The 14,377-nt window shown below is 55.9% G+C and overlaps 1 protein-coding gene across 1 annotated transcript; it reads right to left on the reverse strand.

Annotated features, from left to right (window-relative positions):
* Positions 1-4,418: 4,418 nt before the first annotated feature.
* Positions 4,419-14,377, reverse strand: NBL1 (NBL1, DAN family BMP antagonist). The gene is made up of 4 exons (XM_074377282.1): positions 14,162-14,377; positions 6,888-7,082; positions 6,665-6,776; positions 4,419-5,953 (listed from the first exon to the last, which is right to left on the reverse strand). The coding sequence occupies exons 2-4, from the start codon at positions 7,052-7,054 to the stop codon at positions 5,708-5,710; spliced, it is 525 nt and encodes a 174-aa protein (XP_074233383.1). The 5' UTR covers positions 7,055-7,082; positions 14,162-14,377; the 3' UTR covers positions 4,419-5,707.

Here is a 14,377-nt window from a genome sequence, read left to right on the forward strand (position 1 = left end):
CACCAGCAGCAAGTGATCAAGTGGAACTGAAACTCAGCTCTGCCCAGTGCCCAAGGCAAAGAAACCTCAAGACCCTGCACACAGCCATCCCCCCTGAGCCACTGCTTGGTGCTTGGAGTCTCCATCTTGCCCACAGATGGGTCTCTGTCGCAGGAGGAGGCCTGTCCTCCCTCCCAGCACCACCTGCACCACTGTGACAATTTCTGTTGTGCCTCAAGGAACAGGCTATCAAGCACTGGCAGAGAATCAGAAAGAGCAGACTTGAGATGCCAGCTCCACTGGTACCTAGCTCCATGGACTTAGGGCCAGCGACTCCATCTCCCTGGTCTCTGTTTTCTCCTCCGCAATCATTAGCAGAACAACACAGCACCCACCTCACAGGGTTGTTGGCAGGACGAAATGACACTGGTATAATCTGTAAACTTTACGATGCTGTGTCAGTGCTAGCCGTTGGCCTCAGTGTTCCCACCTGTACAATGGGAGTGCATTCAGCTCTACAGTAACGCCATCAGCCCAGGGATTCCTTATATGAGCAACAGAAAAGCTGAGAAGCACTATGTAAAACACACTATGGAGCCCAGTGACCTGGGTTCATAATCCCAGTTGTGTTACGTGCTCTGTGAGCCTCTTCATTTCTCTGCTGCTGTGAAACTGGGGCAGCGAAGATACAAATGGGATGAGTATTTACACCTTTTTGCACAGAGGAGGCGCCTGGTAAATTCTAGCACTGTGAAAATTAGAAGTATATAGTAGGATAGCACATTAGTCCCTCTGCTTTGGCTTTTTCAGTTTAATGTCCTGTTTTTTTTTAATATCTAAAGAAAACATGACCAAAAATGTGAATATTTGTTCATTCTAGGTGATAGAAGCATGGATGCTTATTATATTATGATCTGTAGTTTGCTTATACCTGCACCCCAATGTTCACAGCAGCACTATTTATAATAGCCAAGACATGGAAGCAACCTAAATGTTCACTGACAGATGACTGGATAAAGAAGATGTGGTATATATATACTATAGAATATTATTACTCAGCCATAAAAAAGAATAAAATAATGCCATTTGCAGTAACATGGATGGATATGGAGATCATCATTCTAAGTGAAGTTAAGTCAGAAAAAGAAAGAAAAATACCATATGATATCACTTGTGTGTGGAATCTAAAATATGATACAAATGAACTTATTTACAAAACAGAAATGACTCACAGACATAGAGAACAAACTTACAATTACCAGAGAGGAAGGGGAGATGAAGGGATAAGTTGGGAGTTAGGATTTGCATATAGTAACTACTATATATAAAATAGATAAACAACAATGTTAATACTGGATAGCATAGGGAAATATATTCAATATCTTGTAATAACCTATAATAAAAAATATGAAAAGGAATATATATGTATAACTGCACTGCACACCAGAAATTAACACAGCATTATAAACTGACTATACTTCAATAAAAAATAAAAAATGAAAAAATGAAATTAAAATTTTAAAATAATAATTTTTCAAGATTGGGTCTGGGTGATGGTGCCATCTTGTGGCCACAGTTATTATCTTGACTTTAAACCTTTTGAAAAGTTCTGTGTGCTCACCTAAATTTGTCATTTCAGTCATGGAATAATATAGTCTTAAATATCCTTAACACCTCATGGTACAGAGGGACCTTCAAGGATGCTCAGTGTTTTCTTGATTACTTCTAGCTGTGGGTTGCTCTCTCCCTAGAGGAGAAGGCTGATGCCACAATGGGACAGCTAAGTCTTAGAAGTCCTCTGTGCCTGTCAGTACGCAGAGGACCAAGGAGGACTGCTTACGACAGAGATGGAGAAATTGAGGTCCAGGGAGGTTGTGAGGCCTGCTTAGAGGGGCTTCCATAGGAAGCTGGACCAAGTGGTTAACTCCATGAGGGCAGGGATTTGTCTATTCTGTTCACTGCTGATGCCTTAGCATGTATTAGGCTTCCATAAATATATGTTCAATGAATGAATGAACAAAACTATCAGCCCAATCACCAGCTGTCATGGGCCTATCATTCAGTCTCAATAATTATTATTATAACTGCTGATATTCATTGAGGTCCTAGCATATGCCAGGCACTGTTCCAAGCTCTGTATTTACACTAATTCATGCAAAGATCACGACTCTGAGAGTGAGGTGGTACAATCATGATTCCCCGACTTCCTAATGGGAAAACTGAGCCTCAGAGATCTTAATTGACTTGCTCAAGATTGTGCAGCTAGGCAGTGGCCCAGCCAGAATTTAAACCCAGGCAGACTGGAATTTCTCAGAGGCTCAAAGCAGGGGAGGAAACTAGATGGGAGTTATTGGCTCGATACCAGTGGCTCAGACGAACTGGGGAAACTGGTACCAATTATCCGCCCATCCGGAGAGGGTCCAGCATAGACAGTGCGCATCAGTGTTTATCCCTTGTGAAGATTTTAAATTTACTCCACTCTCTCAGGAGGTTTGGGGACAAACAGTGGAGAGGGACCTGCGATTTTTTTCTGGGATATCATGGTAGTTCAGTTTGAGATCCACGAAGAGAAAAATTGGCAGTCACTAATCCACATCTCACTGCCATTGGCAAGCTGGCCCCACTAGTGATGCTTCTCTGTTCTCACAAATCTGGCTCTTCCTACTCGCTGATCCCACATTCAATCAGCAGCGCCTCTCCTCTGTGGCCCCACCCCTCTGCTAGGGCCCTACCTCCCTACCCTCTGCCTGTCCCCACTCCATTCTGGCCTCCATCACCTCTTGCTTGGACTATTGCAGTCTCCATCTGGTCTCCAGCCTCTCTCTCCTCCTCCCACGAGGCTTCTTTTCATCTCACTGAAATCGAGTTCTGTGCAGACACCTCCAGGGCTCTTACTGCAAAGAGACTGAAGTCTGAACTCAGGCTAGGATTCCAGGTCTGCCACCAGCCACACCAACCCACCTTCCTGCTTCCTTTCCAACCAGCCTCATATTAATTGCTTTATGTATCTATGAATTTATACCCTGCCTTGTTTCATACACAGGATATAAGCAGCTCCTGGTCAAGACTCATCCTGCCAAGACGATGCTCGGGTCTCAGAGGCCCAGTACCAAGGACACAGCCCCCAGGAAGTCCTTTATTTGGGCCCGGTCTCTGAGTCCTCCAAAGCCCCTGAGTTAGACCTCACAGCCCCCAGGAAGTCCTTTATTTGGGCCCGGTCTCTGAGTCCTCCAAAGCCCCTGAGTTAGACCTCACATCTAGCACATATATTCAGAATATATGTGAATACGGCCAGTCTGTCCCTGCCAGACTGAGAGGTCACTGATGGGTTCTCTCCAACCCAGTTCCATGTCAAGGGGCACAGGGCCACCCTAAAGAGTTGTGTCCTGCATGACTGCAGGAAGCGCCATCCTGTAGCTGGGCAGTACACAAGCATGCAGGGCATCCATGAGGGGAAGGTTTGGTACCCTGAGGAACTGACGTGTGTAGTACACAACTGCACCACTAGAGGACGCCAAATTGGAATCCCGGCACCGCCGCTTCCCAGCCTGGGAGACACTCCCAAAGCATAAAGGCCCTCAGTTCTCATTTGCAAAATGACGATCATCCATGGATTGAAATAATATATGCAAACTGCCTGCTATTGGTGGTTACAGCAATGTGTGCGAGGAATAAAGAGCATCATAGCTCTCACCCACACCACCAGCCCTGCCTCAGTGGAGAGTCTGGGGGGGCCCCACGCTCAGCTGCATGCCAGGAACGGTACCAAACCCGTAGGGCCATTGTGAGGGGGAAGGGACTCCAGAGTTGCCAAACAACCAGCCAGGCACACAGTAGGTAATTAACAAATGGCCATTACTCAGGTTATACCGGAAAGAATGATTCTGCCAGACTGCCTGGGTTCAAGTCCTGTTGGTGACATTTCTCACCCCTGGGCAAGTTACTTAACCCCTCTGCACTTGCAATGCCTCGTCTGTAAAATGAAGGCACTATATCCACCTTGCCAGGTGGTAGCGAGGATTAAGCGAGTTAATTTATGTAGAGTACTTAGCACAGCACCCACCTCACACAGCAACTTGTAACCACTGGTTTTGTCCATTTCCCCTTCTCCTGAAGCCAAGCCAGACTGGTCCCTGTGAGGGTGAAGCGATGTCCTGGGGCAAGCCCAAGGGATCAAGGGCCAAAGTCAGACAAGAGGTTCCAGAAGCCCCACCAAGATATACAAGAGGCCAGAAACAGACACCCAAGGAAGGAGGCAGGAGCTGGGGAGCCAGGAGCCAGGGGGCCACAGCAAGGTGGGAAAGTGGGGGCCCCTAGGACGCAGGGAGGGCCTGCGGGCCGCGTTGCCTGGTGGCTCTGCTCCGGGCTCGATGTGCAGCCTGACTCCCTCCCCTCAGGGAGCCCTGGGTCAGCAGAGCCACCCAGTGAGGAAGAGAACACGCGTTGAACGAGTTTATTCATGAGAAAACTCAGGGTCCATCAGGGAGACAATCTACTGGTTACAAGCTCCAGAAGCTCTTGTCGCAACAGCTGCGAGGACCGTGGCGCCCCCAGGGAGGGGGCTGCTGGGCTGGCAGCAGCCCTGGGGACAGACAGGCAGATGCAGGCAGTTGTGGGTGCTGCGGGGCCTTCCTCATTGCCCGCCTGCCCGGCCCTCCCCCCGGGCCCCGCGCCCCTTCTAGGGCTAAAGTGCAGCTGGGGGAAGGGAGGCGGTGGGACTGGGCAGCTGGGGAGCCACAGGGAACACTGGCCACCCACACGCGCCCGCGCCCCTCCCCTTCCACGTTTCTTGAGGCTCAGCCAGAGTCCACCCCACCCAGTCCCTCCTGGCACCTCTGGGGAAGGGAGACTGCTCCCCACCATCAGATACTCAGAAAAAGCTTCCCAAGAGGGTGAGCTGAGCTCCAGCAGCTGTGAGGGGCCTAGAACTTGGGGGGAGGGGGAGACACCAAGATCTGGGAGAGGGCGAGGAGGGAGGGAGGCTCTTCTGGTCCAGGGGGTCAGCCCCTCCCCTTGGCCCAGCAGGGCTCCTCTTCCCCGCTTCCCTCCACGCCCTGGGAAGCCAAAGAAGCCGGAGGGCCTGGCTTCCAGCTCCAGGGCCATGAGTCAGCAGGGTCCTGCCCAGGCCTGACTCCCAACCACGCCATCAAGGGAGGGCCACCTCTGTGCCACCAGGAAGAAGTCACCCTGGGGATGGGGAGTAGGGTGGGAGGCCTTGGGGGAAGCCTGTGGGGCCAGAGCTTCCTGCTTCTGCCAATGGTCCTCCCAGCGCTCCCTCGGGCTGCTGCAGTCAAGGTGCCCACCCTCAGCCTGGGGCCCAGCACCACCATCAGCACACCCAGGGCCCTGCCTCACCAGCGGCTGTTCAGGCCTTGGCCTGGCTCCCGCCATTTTGCACGGCCTCACCCCAATGCAGCAGCTTAGCCAACTGCCCCCCGTCCCAAGGGCACACCTCTAGGAGGCAGAAAGGAAGAGAACCCCCCTCCGAAAAAGAATCCTGAAGACCTCTGCTTCTTCCCCCCAACTCTTGAATATATTAAATTGTGCAGCTTGGCGCCAGCCCCTCCCTTCCGATCTCCATGGCAACCGGGAAGCATTCCAAGTCCAAGTCTGAATCCAAGTCCATCCAGTGCCAAAGGGGGGACTTCAGCCTCTCCCCCAACTCTTCCCTGGGAGGGTGAGACCCAGCATTCCACAGGGGATGAGAGGGGAGGAAGAGTTGGGGGCCTCAGTCCTCAGCCCCCTCTTCCTCCACATGGGGAACCCCCGGGGGATCCTCGGGGTCAGGGGTCTGCCCACCGGGGTGGGGGTGGGGGCCAGGCTGGGAGCCCTGCGCGTCCTCGCCCTGCACGTAGACGCTCAGGCCCTCATGACTCGGCTCCTTGCCACACGCCTGGCAGCTGCAGTGCAAGATCTTCTCCACCAACTTGTCCACCCTGGGCACCTCCTCGTGGCCAGGGCACTCCAAAGTCACCTGGGAGGGCAGGAGAGAAAGGGAGAGGTGTTTCCAAAGGCTTGGGGTGGCAAGGAGGCCCCAGGGTAACACTCCTCATGAGACCAAGAATCCCAGAGGCCCCAGAATCCTGAGCCCATCCAGGATGCCCCAGTGGGCTCTGTGAGCCCAGCGAGGGATGGGGGCGTCCCTGCATGAGCCACCAGACTTCCCTCCTCTCAGCCAGTCTGCCAGCCTCTTCCATTCCCACGGCAGCCAGAGGGCGCCTCGAGGGAAACCCCAACATGGCCACCTCCTGCCTGAAATGCCCCCCGGGCCTCCCAGCGCACCTGCGGAAAAATCTCCTCTCTCCAACCCTGACCTCGTGCCACTCCTGCCAACTCTGCGCTGCCTGATCTGCCTGAGACTTTGCACATGCTGTTCCCTCTGCCTGGCGAGCCAGACCAGGCCTTGTGGGGCTGGCAAAGGTTTAGGTCTCATCTTATAACAATGGGAAGCCACTGAAACAACTGCAGCGTGCGACTGACATCAGAATGGAGCTTCAGAAAAATCTCTAGTCCTGTATGTGTTGGTGTCAGACTTATAAGCCATCATGTGGCAAGGACCATGTCTGTCTGTCTCCCTGGCACAAGCCTCGACCTCTGCACACAGCAAGGCCTCCCTAAGCACTCACGGCCAAGGTCGGCCCAGGTTCAGGGTGGAGGCTGGGTGGGAGCGGGCGGCGGTACTCACGATCTCCCACATGGACTGGGCCGGCATGCAGGAGTCGCAGTGCACCAGGGACTCCGTAGACTGCGGGAAGGTATTGGGAACGCTGTAGCTAAAGCACTGTCCCAGGCACGCCCTGTGGGAGGAGAGGCCACCGCATCCGTGTCACCGTGGCGGAGGCAGGAATGGGCGGCCCTGTCCGTGTCCTCATCCCCTCCGCCCACCTGCCCTTCCCCCCGGATCCCACCTGTTCTGGATGGACTTGGCCTCACAGCCGCTGTGGCCCACGATCTGGGTGATGTTCTTGGCCTCGCACCAGGCACTCTTATCTGGGAACAATGCCAACTTGTTGATGGGCGGTGGAGCGGCCAGCAGCACAGCGGGGAGGACAGCCCCCACCAGGACCCGAAGCATCGTGCCCGTGGCCTCTGGAGCCCTAGAACTGAGAACAGACCGCAGGTGAGGCTGGCAGGGCCCAGGAGGCAGGGCGGAGGAGTGGGGGGCGGTGATGTTACAAGCATGGGCTCTGACTCCCGATGGCCTGGGTTCAAATCTTGCCTCTACCACTTACTGTTCCAGGACAACCTTGGACAAGTTATTTCTCCAGTATGAACCTCAAAAGTGGAGCTGCTAACAGTACGAGCATCAGCTGGGTGTCTTGAAGATTAAGTAAGGCATCTCATGAAAAACCCTCAGCAGAGAGACAAGCAGATAATACACACTCAATATTGTTAGTTATTTTTATAACTTACTATGTAGCTTTGAGCACATTACTTTTTATCTCTGTGCCTCAGTTTCTCCATCTAAAAAACAATGGGGATACTGGGTGTGGCAATGGATTGTTGCAAGTACTAAACTAGACATTAAATTCCCAAGAAGATTTTTAAGTGTTGAACAATCATTAGCTCCCTCCTCACTGTGATGTTGTGGGTCCTTCCAACAGCACATGCCCCCCAGGAGCTGGCCAGCCAGCCTGTCTCCTGGACATGCTGCCACTGTTGTCAGAACTGACATCAGGAAAGCTAACCTCTATCTTTATGTCACTGTGAATTCTTATGCCACCTTGGCTGGCTGCACCTCAGTGAAGGAACTAACCCTGAACCAGACTGTATTTCTCTTTTGGATGCCCCACCAGAGCCCCGAGTCCTGAGTCTACACACACTTCATCATCTCCAGCTCCTTCCTAATCCCTGAGTCAAAGAGGAGACAATCCAAGCCAAGGGCTTGAGCCTCTGTGAATCAGACGGAGCAAGGCACTAAGGCAATACCAGAACCAGCCAGCAGATGGCGCTGCAGGGCAGACTGTGTGTCAGAAGGCTTCAGCTCTGAGGGGACTTTCCCAATGTCCCCCAATGTCATCTTCAGTAGGTTTTGCCACTTCCTCACCTCAAAAAGCATAGAAGAGGGTAATTTCAGAGAGACCTGGAAATGAGGGCAATGCTCACAAGGGGGTCCTCTGGAGTCAGAACCTTGGGGAAAAGGCACTGGACTGGGAGTCAGGAGTCTACCCACGCTGTGGGGCCCTAGACACTCCGGCCTCAGTGTCCCCACCTGTAGCATGAGTGAGGTGGTTTCCAAACCTGGGAGAGCATCAGAATCCCCTGGAGACTTGTGGAATGAACGTTCTAGGGCAGGATGGGATTCTGTGGGGCTTTTTTGTTTGTTTGTTTGTTTTTTACAATCTTCTATAATGGTTCAGATATACAGGTCAAGCTTGAGATCTGGTCCAGCTCAGTCAGACTAGGATTCTGGGCGTGGGGACAGTCCCCAGAGGGGCTGGATGGGGCTGAATTGAAAGCAAGGGCCAAGTATGGCTGCACTGGTCCCACAGATGCCCAGTACCAGTCAGGCCGGCTCAGGGCTGGACATGCCACTGATCAGAACAACCCTACTCTCAGCCCACTTTTTGCTGAAAGCGGCAGGTACCTAGTCAAGTGTTGGGAAGTGGGAGGTGTTGGGGGGGTCTTGCCTGCTCCTGCAGGCTAACTAGGTGGGCTGGCTCAGCCGGGCTGGCGGGGAAGGCCTGGGCCGGCCTGCAGGGCTGTGACCACCTCCATCCACAGCACTCTGCTCTGTCCAGCAAGTTCTCCTCATGGCCTGCCCCTCTTCCCTGCAGGAGGTCTCAGTTCCATCTCACAGGACCCCAATGCAGGGAGCGGGGAGGGGAGAGGCGGGGAGACCAGTGGGAGGTGAGTCCAGACAGCCTGCGCCAGCCCAAGTGAGTCTGTGTCACGACCCAGGCTCTCACCCACGCACATCCGGTCTCGCTCACAAGATCGACAGCAAAGCCTGTGTTTTTAGTCCTAAGAAAATCGAATGGACTTGTTCCTAACTGGCAATCTAATTTTTCAACACACTTGGCATCCAGGAGGCTTCCTCACCCCACCAGGTCCTCTTCTGTCCCCGGGGAACCAGCCTCTGCCTCAGGGTCCGACCACAGCTCACCAGCAGAGGCCCCGGCGGCTCACCCAAGGCCACAGCTCCCTGGGCCCCCAGGCTAGACTGGCCCCCCTGGAGACCTCAGGGAAGTCTGGGGAATTTTGTCCTCCACCTGACCCCATCATGACTCCTCTGGACGGCCAGGTCAGGTAGGGCCAGTGCAGTGACTGGGCCAGGGAGTGGGGTTAGGTCTCCTCAGGATTGGGGACAGATACTGGGGCTTGGGGCTCATTTGGGGCTGGGATTAGGGGAGGTTGGACCTGAGGCCATGGGCTCGGACCAGGCTCGGGGTAGGGGGAGAGCTGAGATAGGGCTGAGGTTATTAACAAGGGATAACGGTGAGTGTTTTAGGGGAGCCCTGGCCTGCAGGGTGAGGACTGGTTACTGTGGGTCAGGTTGTAGCAGAAGTCAAGGAGAAATGAGATAAACAGAGGCAGAAGGCCACCTCCCTTACCTCCCTCCCTCTCCAGCACCTCTCCTAAAGGCCAGCTGGGCCCACAGAAGGGGTGCTGAACCCAAAGTGCCAGGCTCCCCAAGCCCTGGCCAGGACCTCAGAGGAGGGGCCGGGCCCCACTCAGCTTCCCCTGGCCAGCAGCCCTGAGCTCTTAAGTTCAAATCCCAGGCCTCCAGTCTAGGAGCTGTGTGACTTCAGAAGTCACCTCTCTGTGCCCACCCACCTCAGCCTGGACACAGGGAGCAGAGCACTTTCCCTGAGAAGGACGGCGAGGGTACAATGAAAGCACCCAGCACCCAGCAGGCGCCCAACTCAGCAGGTCTCTCCCCCCGCCCGGGGGATGATGGGAAGGCTGGGCAGGCATCAGAGCCAAAGCTGGACACTGGAGCAGGAGGCAGGGGGACGCCAGGCTGGTCACCTCCCACCCTCCCGCCGTCTCCAAGGAACCCTGCTGCCCCCCGCCCTTCGCAATGGAGTCAGTGCTTTGCTAGCAAGTTTTATTTTTTGTTGGCTTGTGTTTTGTTTTTTCAAGCAGAAGCTCAGCTGATTTTTTTTTTCTGATCAAGCCATCAGATCTTCCTTCCTGAGACTGCAGAGCTTTACCCAGATTCTCATCCCTTCCTCCTGCCCTGAAGGTCACACCACAAGTCATGGGATCCCCAGGATGCTGGAGCGGGAAGGGGATCCCCCAGGCTAACCTCTAGCTCCTTGGAGCCTCGAGGAAGGTATGACACCAGCCATCCTCAGAGTCACGGGGAGGCTGCAGTGAGGGCGTCCTCAGCCCAGAGTGGGAGTCCTCTTCCCATCCCACCGTCCACTCCCAAGTCTAAGCCCTCCAGATCCTCAGAGGCCCCGTGCAAACACCTGACACATCTGGAAGCTGCCAGCAACACAGAAAGAAATTCCCTGGGGGAGAGGAGGGGACACAGGCTGATCCAGCCCAGCACTGTGGAAACAGGCACAGATCAAGGAAGGGACGGCTGATGTCTCCCACACAGGGGAAGAAGGCAGTGGACAAACACTGGACACCTGCCCTGGTTGCTTCCCAGGGAAGAACGAGGGTGGGGCAGCAAGGACACAGGCTTCAGGGTCGGGCCTTTGGGGTCCTTTCTGCGTCTCACACCTACCAGAACCTAGCATCTTCCCTGAGATGCTTGCCAAAGACTCAGACGCCCGGACCCCAGCCCTGGACATTCTGACCTCACAGTGTGGGGTCTAGGGTGTGACCCAGGTATCTGGACCTGCTCCTGAATGATTCTGAGGCCCCCCAACTCCCCAGGGAAGGGTCCCCCATAATAGCACTGCTGACAAGTGCCACCCACCCCACTACCTGGGCCTAGAGTCTGGAATGAAAGCTTAAATTCACAGAGGGGCCTAGATTTCAAGGAAGACCTCTGCCTGACCCCACTCACTATGAAGCTCCCTTCGTAAAGAGCCAATCTCGTATAACAAGAGTTCACCACGATTTTCTAGGTACAATGGTCCACTCACCCCTGGCTACACACACATACACATCCCCCTAGGCTTTCGATGCTGTGGTTCCCAGCAACCAGCCCGGTGTGGGAGCAGGTGGAAGGCAGGGCTGGCAAACCCTTGGTAGAAACACAAGCCTCTCCCCAACTTTAACTCCTCTGGCAAACCTTCCCACTTACAGGCCCAGGACTCGGATGGAAGCTTCTACCTGTGCACTCAGGTGACATCTGGATTCGCACAAAGCCTGTGGGGTTTGCGGTGAGATGTTTTTCAAACTTATCAGACCAGATGCTCCCAGTCCCTACCTCTCCCTGTTTTCCTGCCCACCCCACCCCCCACCGCCCAACACACACACACGGCAGGGTCTGGGTGTCCTCCATTCTCCACCACTGACTGGGACAGACTCCGGTGCAAATCTTAGCTCAGCCACTATAACCTTTCTGTGCCTCAATTTTCTCACCTGCAAAGTGGGGATAATCCACCTCCTAAGGGCAGCTGTGAGAACTGAACTGAAGAGTGCAAGGAATTTTCAGGAGAGGGCGCTTGTCACGGGATGCCTTCAGTAGATGTCACTGGGAGTCACTCTGGGCCACTCCTCCTCCCTGAACTCTGCCCACGCCCTTCTGCCTCCCACACTACCTCCTCGCCCTCCCCTCCCCCACCCTCTCCCTCCCACCGGATCCTGAGTGGGTCCTGAGAATATCTAAATCTGGGGTTGCATCCGCCTGGAAGAAACTGGATTTAGGGGGAACTCATGAACTGTCCAGTGCCGCCCAACACACTTGCTTGCCAGGGTAGGAAGTAAGAGGAAGATTCCACTAAGACTAATTCTTGGGCCACTGACGGAAGGGATAGCGTCCTGGAGAGACCAGCCCCCTCTAGAATCCATCTTCGAGAAAAAAGGCTGGGCCTGGCTGCCACACTGTACATGCTGTGAGGTGCAGAGGGTGTGGCATTTGTGGCCTCGGCCCTGGGCTTGGGGATCAGCAAGGGTGAGGCAGGCCACCCCTGCAGGTCTTGGAATGAGCGCAGGGACTTCCGTGAATGGTGTAGCTGAAAAGGTCGGTCTGGGAGGGGCGAGGCAGGGTCAGACCCCAGCCCTGATCAGCTCAGCAGGGTTTCCCAGGCCCACTCTGGGGTCCGAGGACAAGTTCAGGCCCAGGCTTATCTGCTGACTCACTGTGTGCCTGGAGGCAGGATGGTACAGTGGTTACAGGCCAAGCCACTGACCACTTGTTTCACCTCCCGGAGCCTCGTGTTTGCCCCATAAAATGGGAAGCGAGGCCTGCGAACATCCATTTGAGCAGATTCTCTCAAGAGGAGTCCAGCTCCAGCATGCTGTTGAAGGCTGCTGGGATTCCATGTGATTCCACTGTGATTCCATGACCCCAGTCACCGCAGGGTGGCTTCCTTCATTCCATCAGCGCTGGCAGAGCTTGAACCGACGGTCCAGGGCCGGACATGAAGGGCCAAGCCCATGCCCAAAAGGCCTGCCTGCCTCCGCCAGGCAGCTCCACCATCCTGGCTACAGCCCCCCAACCCAGACCCTGGCCCTCCTGCCCGCAAACCAAAAAACCGTCTCCAAAACAAATCTATGCTAATGAACTGCTGCAGGGTCAGCCTACACATCTGCTCAGCAGAAGTCCCACTGCAGACTTCACCAGCATCCCTGCCTGCTCCCGCAGCCTGCGACCCTTGGGGGTGGGGGTGGGGAGAAACAGTCCACTCCATTCAAAATTTCACTCTAAAAGAAGGAAAATAAAGCCGTGGCTAATGCAGAGCATATACTGCTGGGTCCACCCTCCAGCACACAGGCCCAGGAGAAAGAGGTCCAGCTTGCAGGGGTGGAGGGGGGTCACCAAGAAAATGCTCCAGCCTCGCCTTTTCTTTGGCCCCAACTAAAGGCAAACCACACCCAAGCAGCCCCAGCATCTGGAGGAGTTTCAGGAGGCTGGTGGTTTCCACAGTAACAAAGGGTGAGGGGCTCCTTGTTGACAAATTGCTTCCCCACCCCCATCCTCTGCCAGCGCCCAGCCTTTGGCCTCCCGCCCTGACCTCTGTTTTCCTGGGGTTCCCGTAGTTACAGGCTGGTGTCCTCCAGCTGGGCAAAAGCCTTGGAAAGCCTGAAAATGTGCCCTTCTCCCCTGGTGCCCGCCACCTCCCTGGCCAAGCCAAGGCAGCCAGCTGCCCCCTTTACTGCGGCTTGTAAAACATCAGAATCGCCCCGCCCAGGGAGCGGGACGGGCAGGTGGCCGGCAGCACGGCCCTGTTGTCCAGGCCGCCTCGCGGGGGTGGAAGTCTTAAGAAAACTGAGCCCCCGGAAAGGCTGGATCCCCTGCCCTAGTCTCAATTCCAGGGGGATGACCCAGGCCAGGCCCCGAGGGCAGGCGGAAGGTAGGGGGAGGGTTTCGCTTCTTTTACCGGGTCTAGGAAACTATTCACGAATCCCAGTGGGGGACCCGTGCCTCTGACACGGTTTGGGGGGGGGTCTGAATTTCAGGGTGGGGGATCAGGGAGACGCACAGACAGAGACTCCCAGAGCAGGGCAGGCAGAGAGACGGAAAGAAAACATAAAGGCAGAGGCACAAGCCCAGGGAAACTGAAAACAGGCAGAAAGGGAGAAACAGAAAGAAAGGGACAGAACCTGAGAGAGGAACGGAAATAGAGAGACGGAGACAGACAGATGGGGAGACAGAAACACACAGAGACAAAAAGGAGGCAGAAACGGACAGAAGTGGAGAGACTCGCGGCGTAGCGAGGCCCGGGCAGAGCCGGGGGGACACGCGAGCCCTGTGGCCGAGCTCCGGGCGCTGCCCCGGCGCCCGCGCGGCCCGACCAGCCTTCGACCCGCCCGGCTTGCCCTCGGCCGCGCATCTCCCTCCGTTTCTCTCTTGGCCGCGGGACTCCTACCGAGAAATGGAAACCCCCGGCGAGTCGGGGGACCGGCTCGAGGCGCAGGGGTGCTCCCTGGCCACCCCGTGCCGCGCCCACGTCCCCAGCCCCGGCGTCCGGAGCCCTCCGGGTTCCGGGGCTCGGCAGCGGCGCCTCCGCCCGGTGCCCTGGGAGCGCAGCCGGCGGCCGGGGGCGCAGCGCTGCGTCTGCGGCCGAAGCCTCTGGAAGCCGGGCGCCCGCGTGCCGGCCCGGGCGGGACTTACCGCGCGCGCGGCGGCGGCGGGGAGCGTGGCGCGCCCGCGGGTTCCTGCGGAGCTGTCTGCGGGCGGCGGGGGTCAGGCGCGGCGCCCCCGGGAGGCTCGGGGAGGCGGCCGGCAGGGTTGGCGGCAGCCCCGTGAGGCTCTGCTGGGCTGCGCTGCGCGCCGTCTGCGGCCCCGGGCGGGCGCGCGGTGCGGGGGAGCGGCGAGCCGAGCGGCTCC

Source organism: Camelus bactrianus, chromosome 13 (assembly GCF_048773025.1).
Source record: "Camelus bactrianus isolate YW-2024 breed Bactrian camel chromosome 13, ASM4877302v1, whole genome shotgun sequence".
Lineage (NCBI taxonomy): Eukaryota > Metazoa > Chordata > Mammalia > Artiodactyla > Camelidae > Camelus > Camelus bactrianus.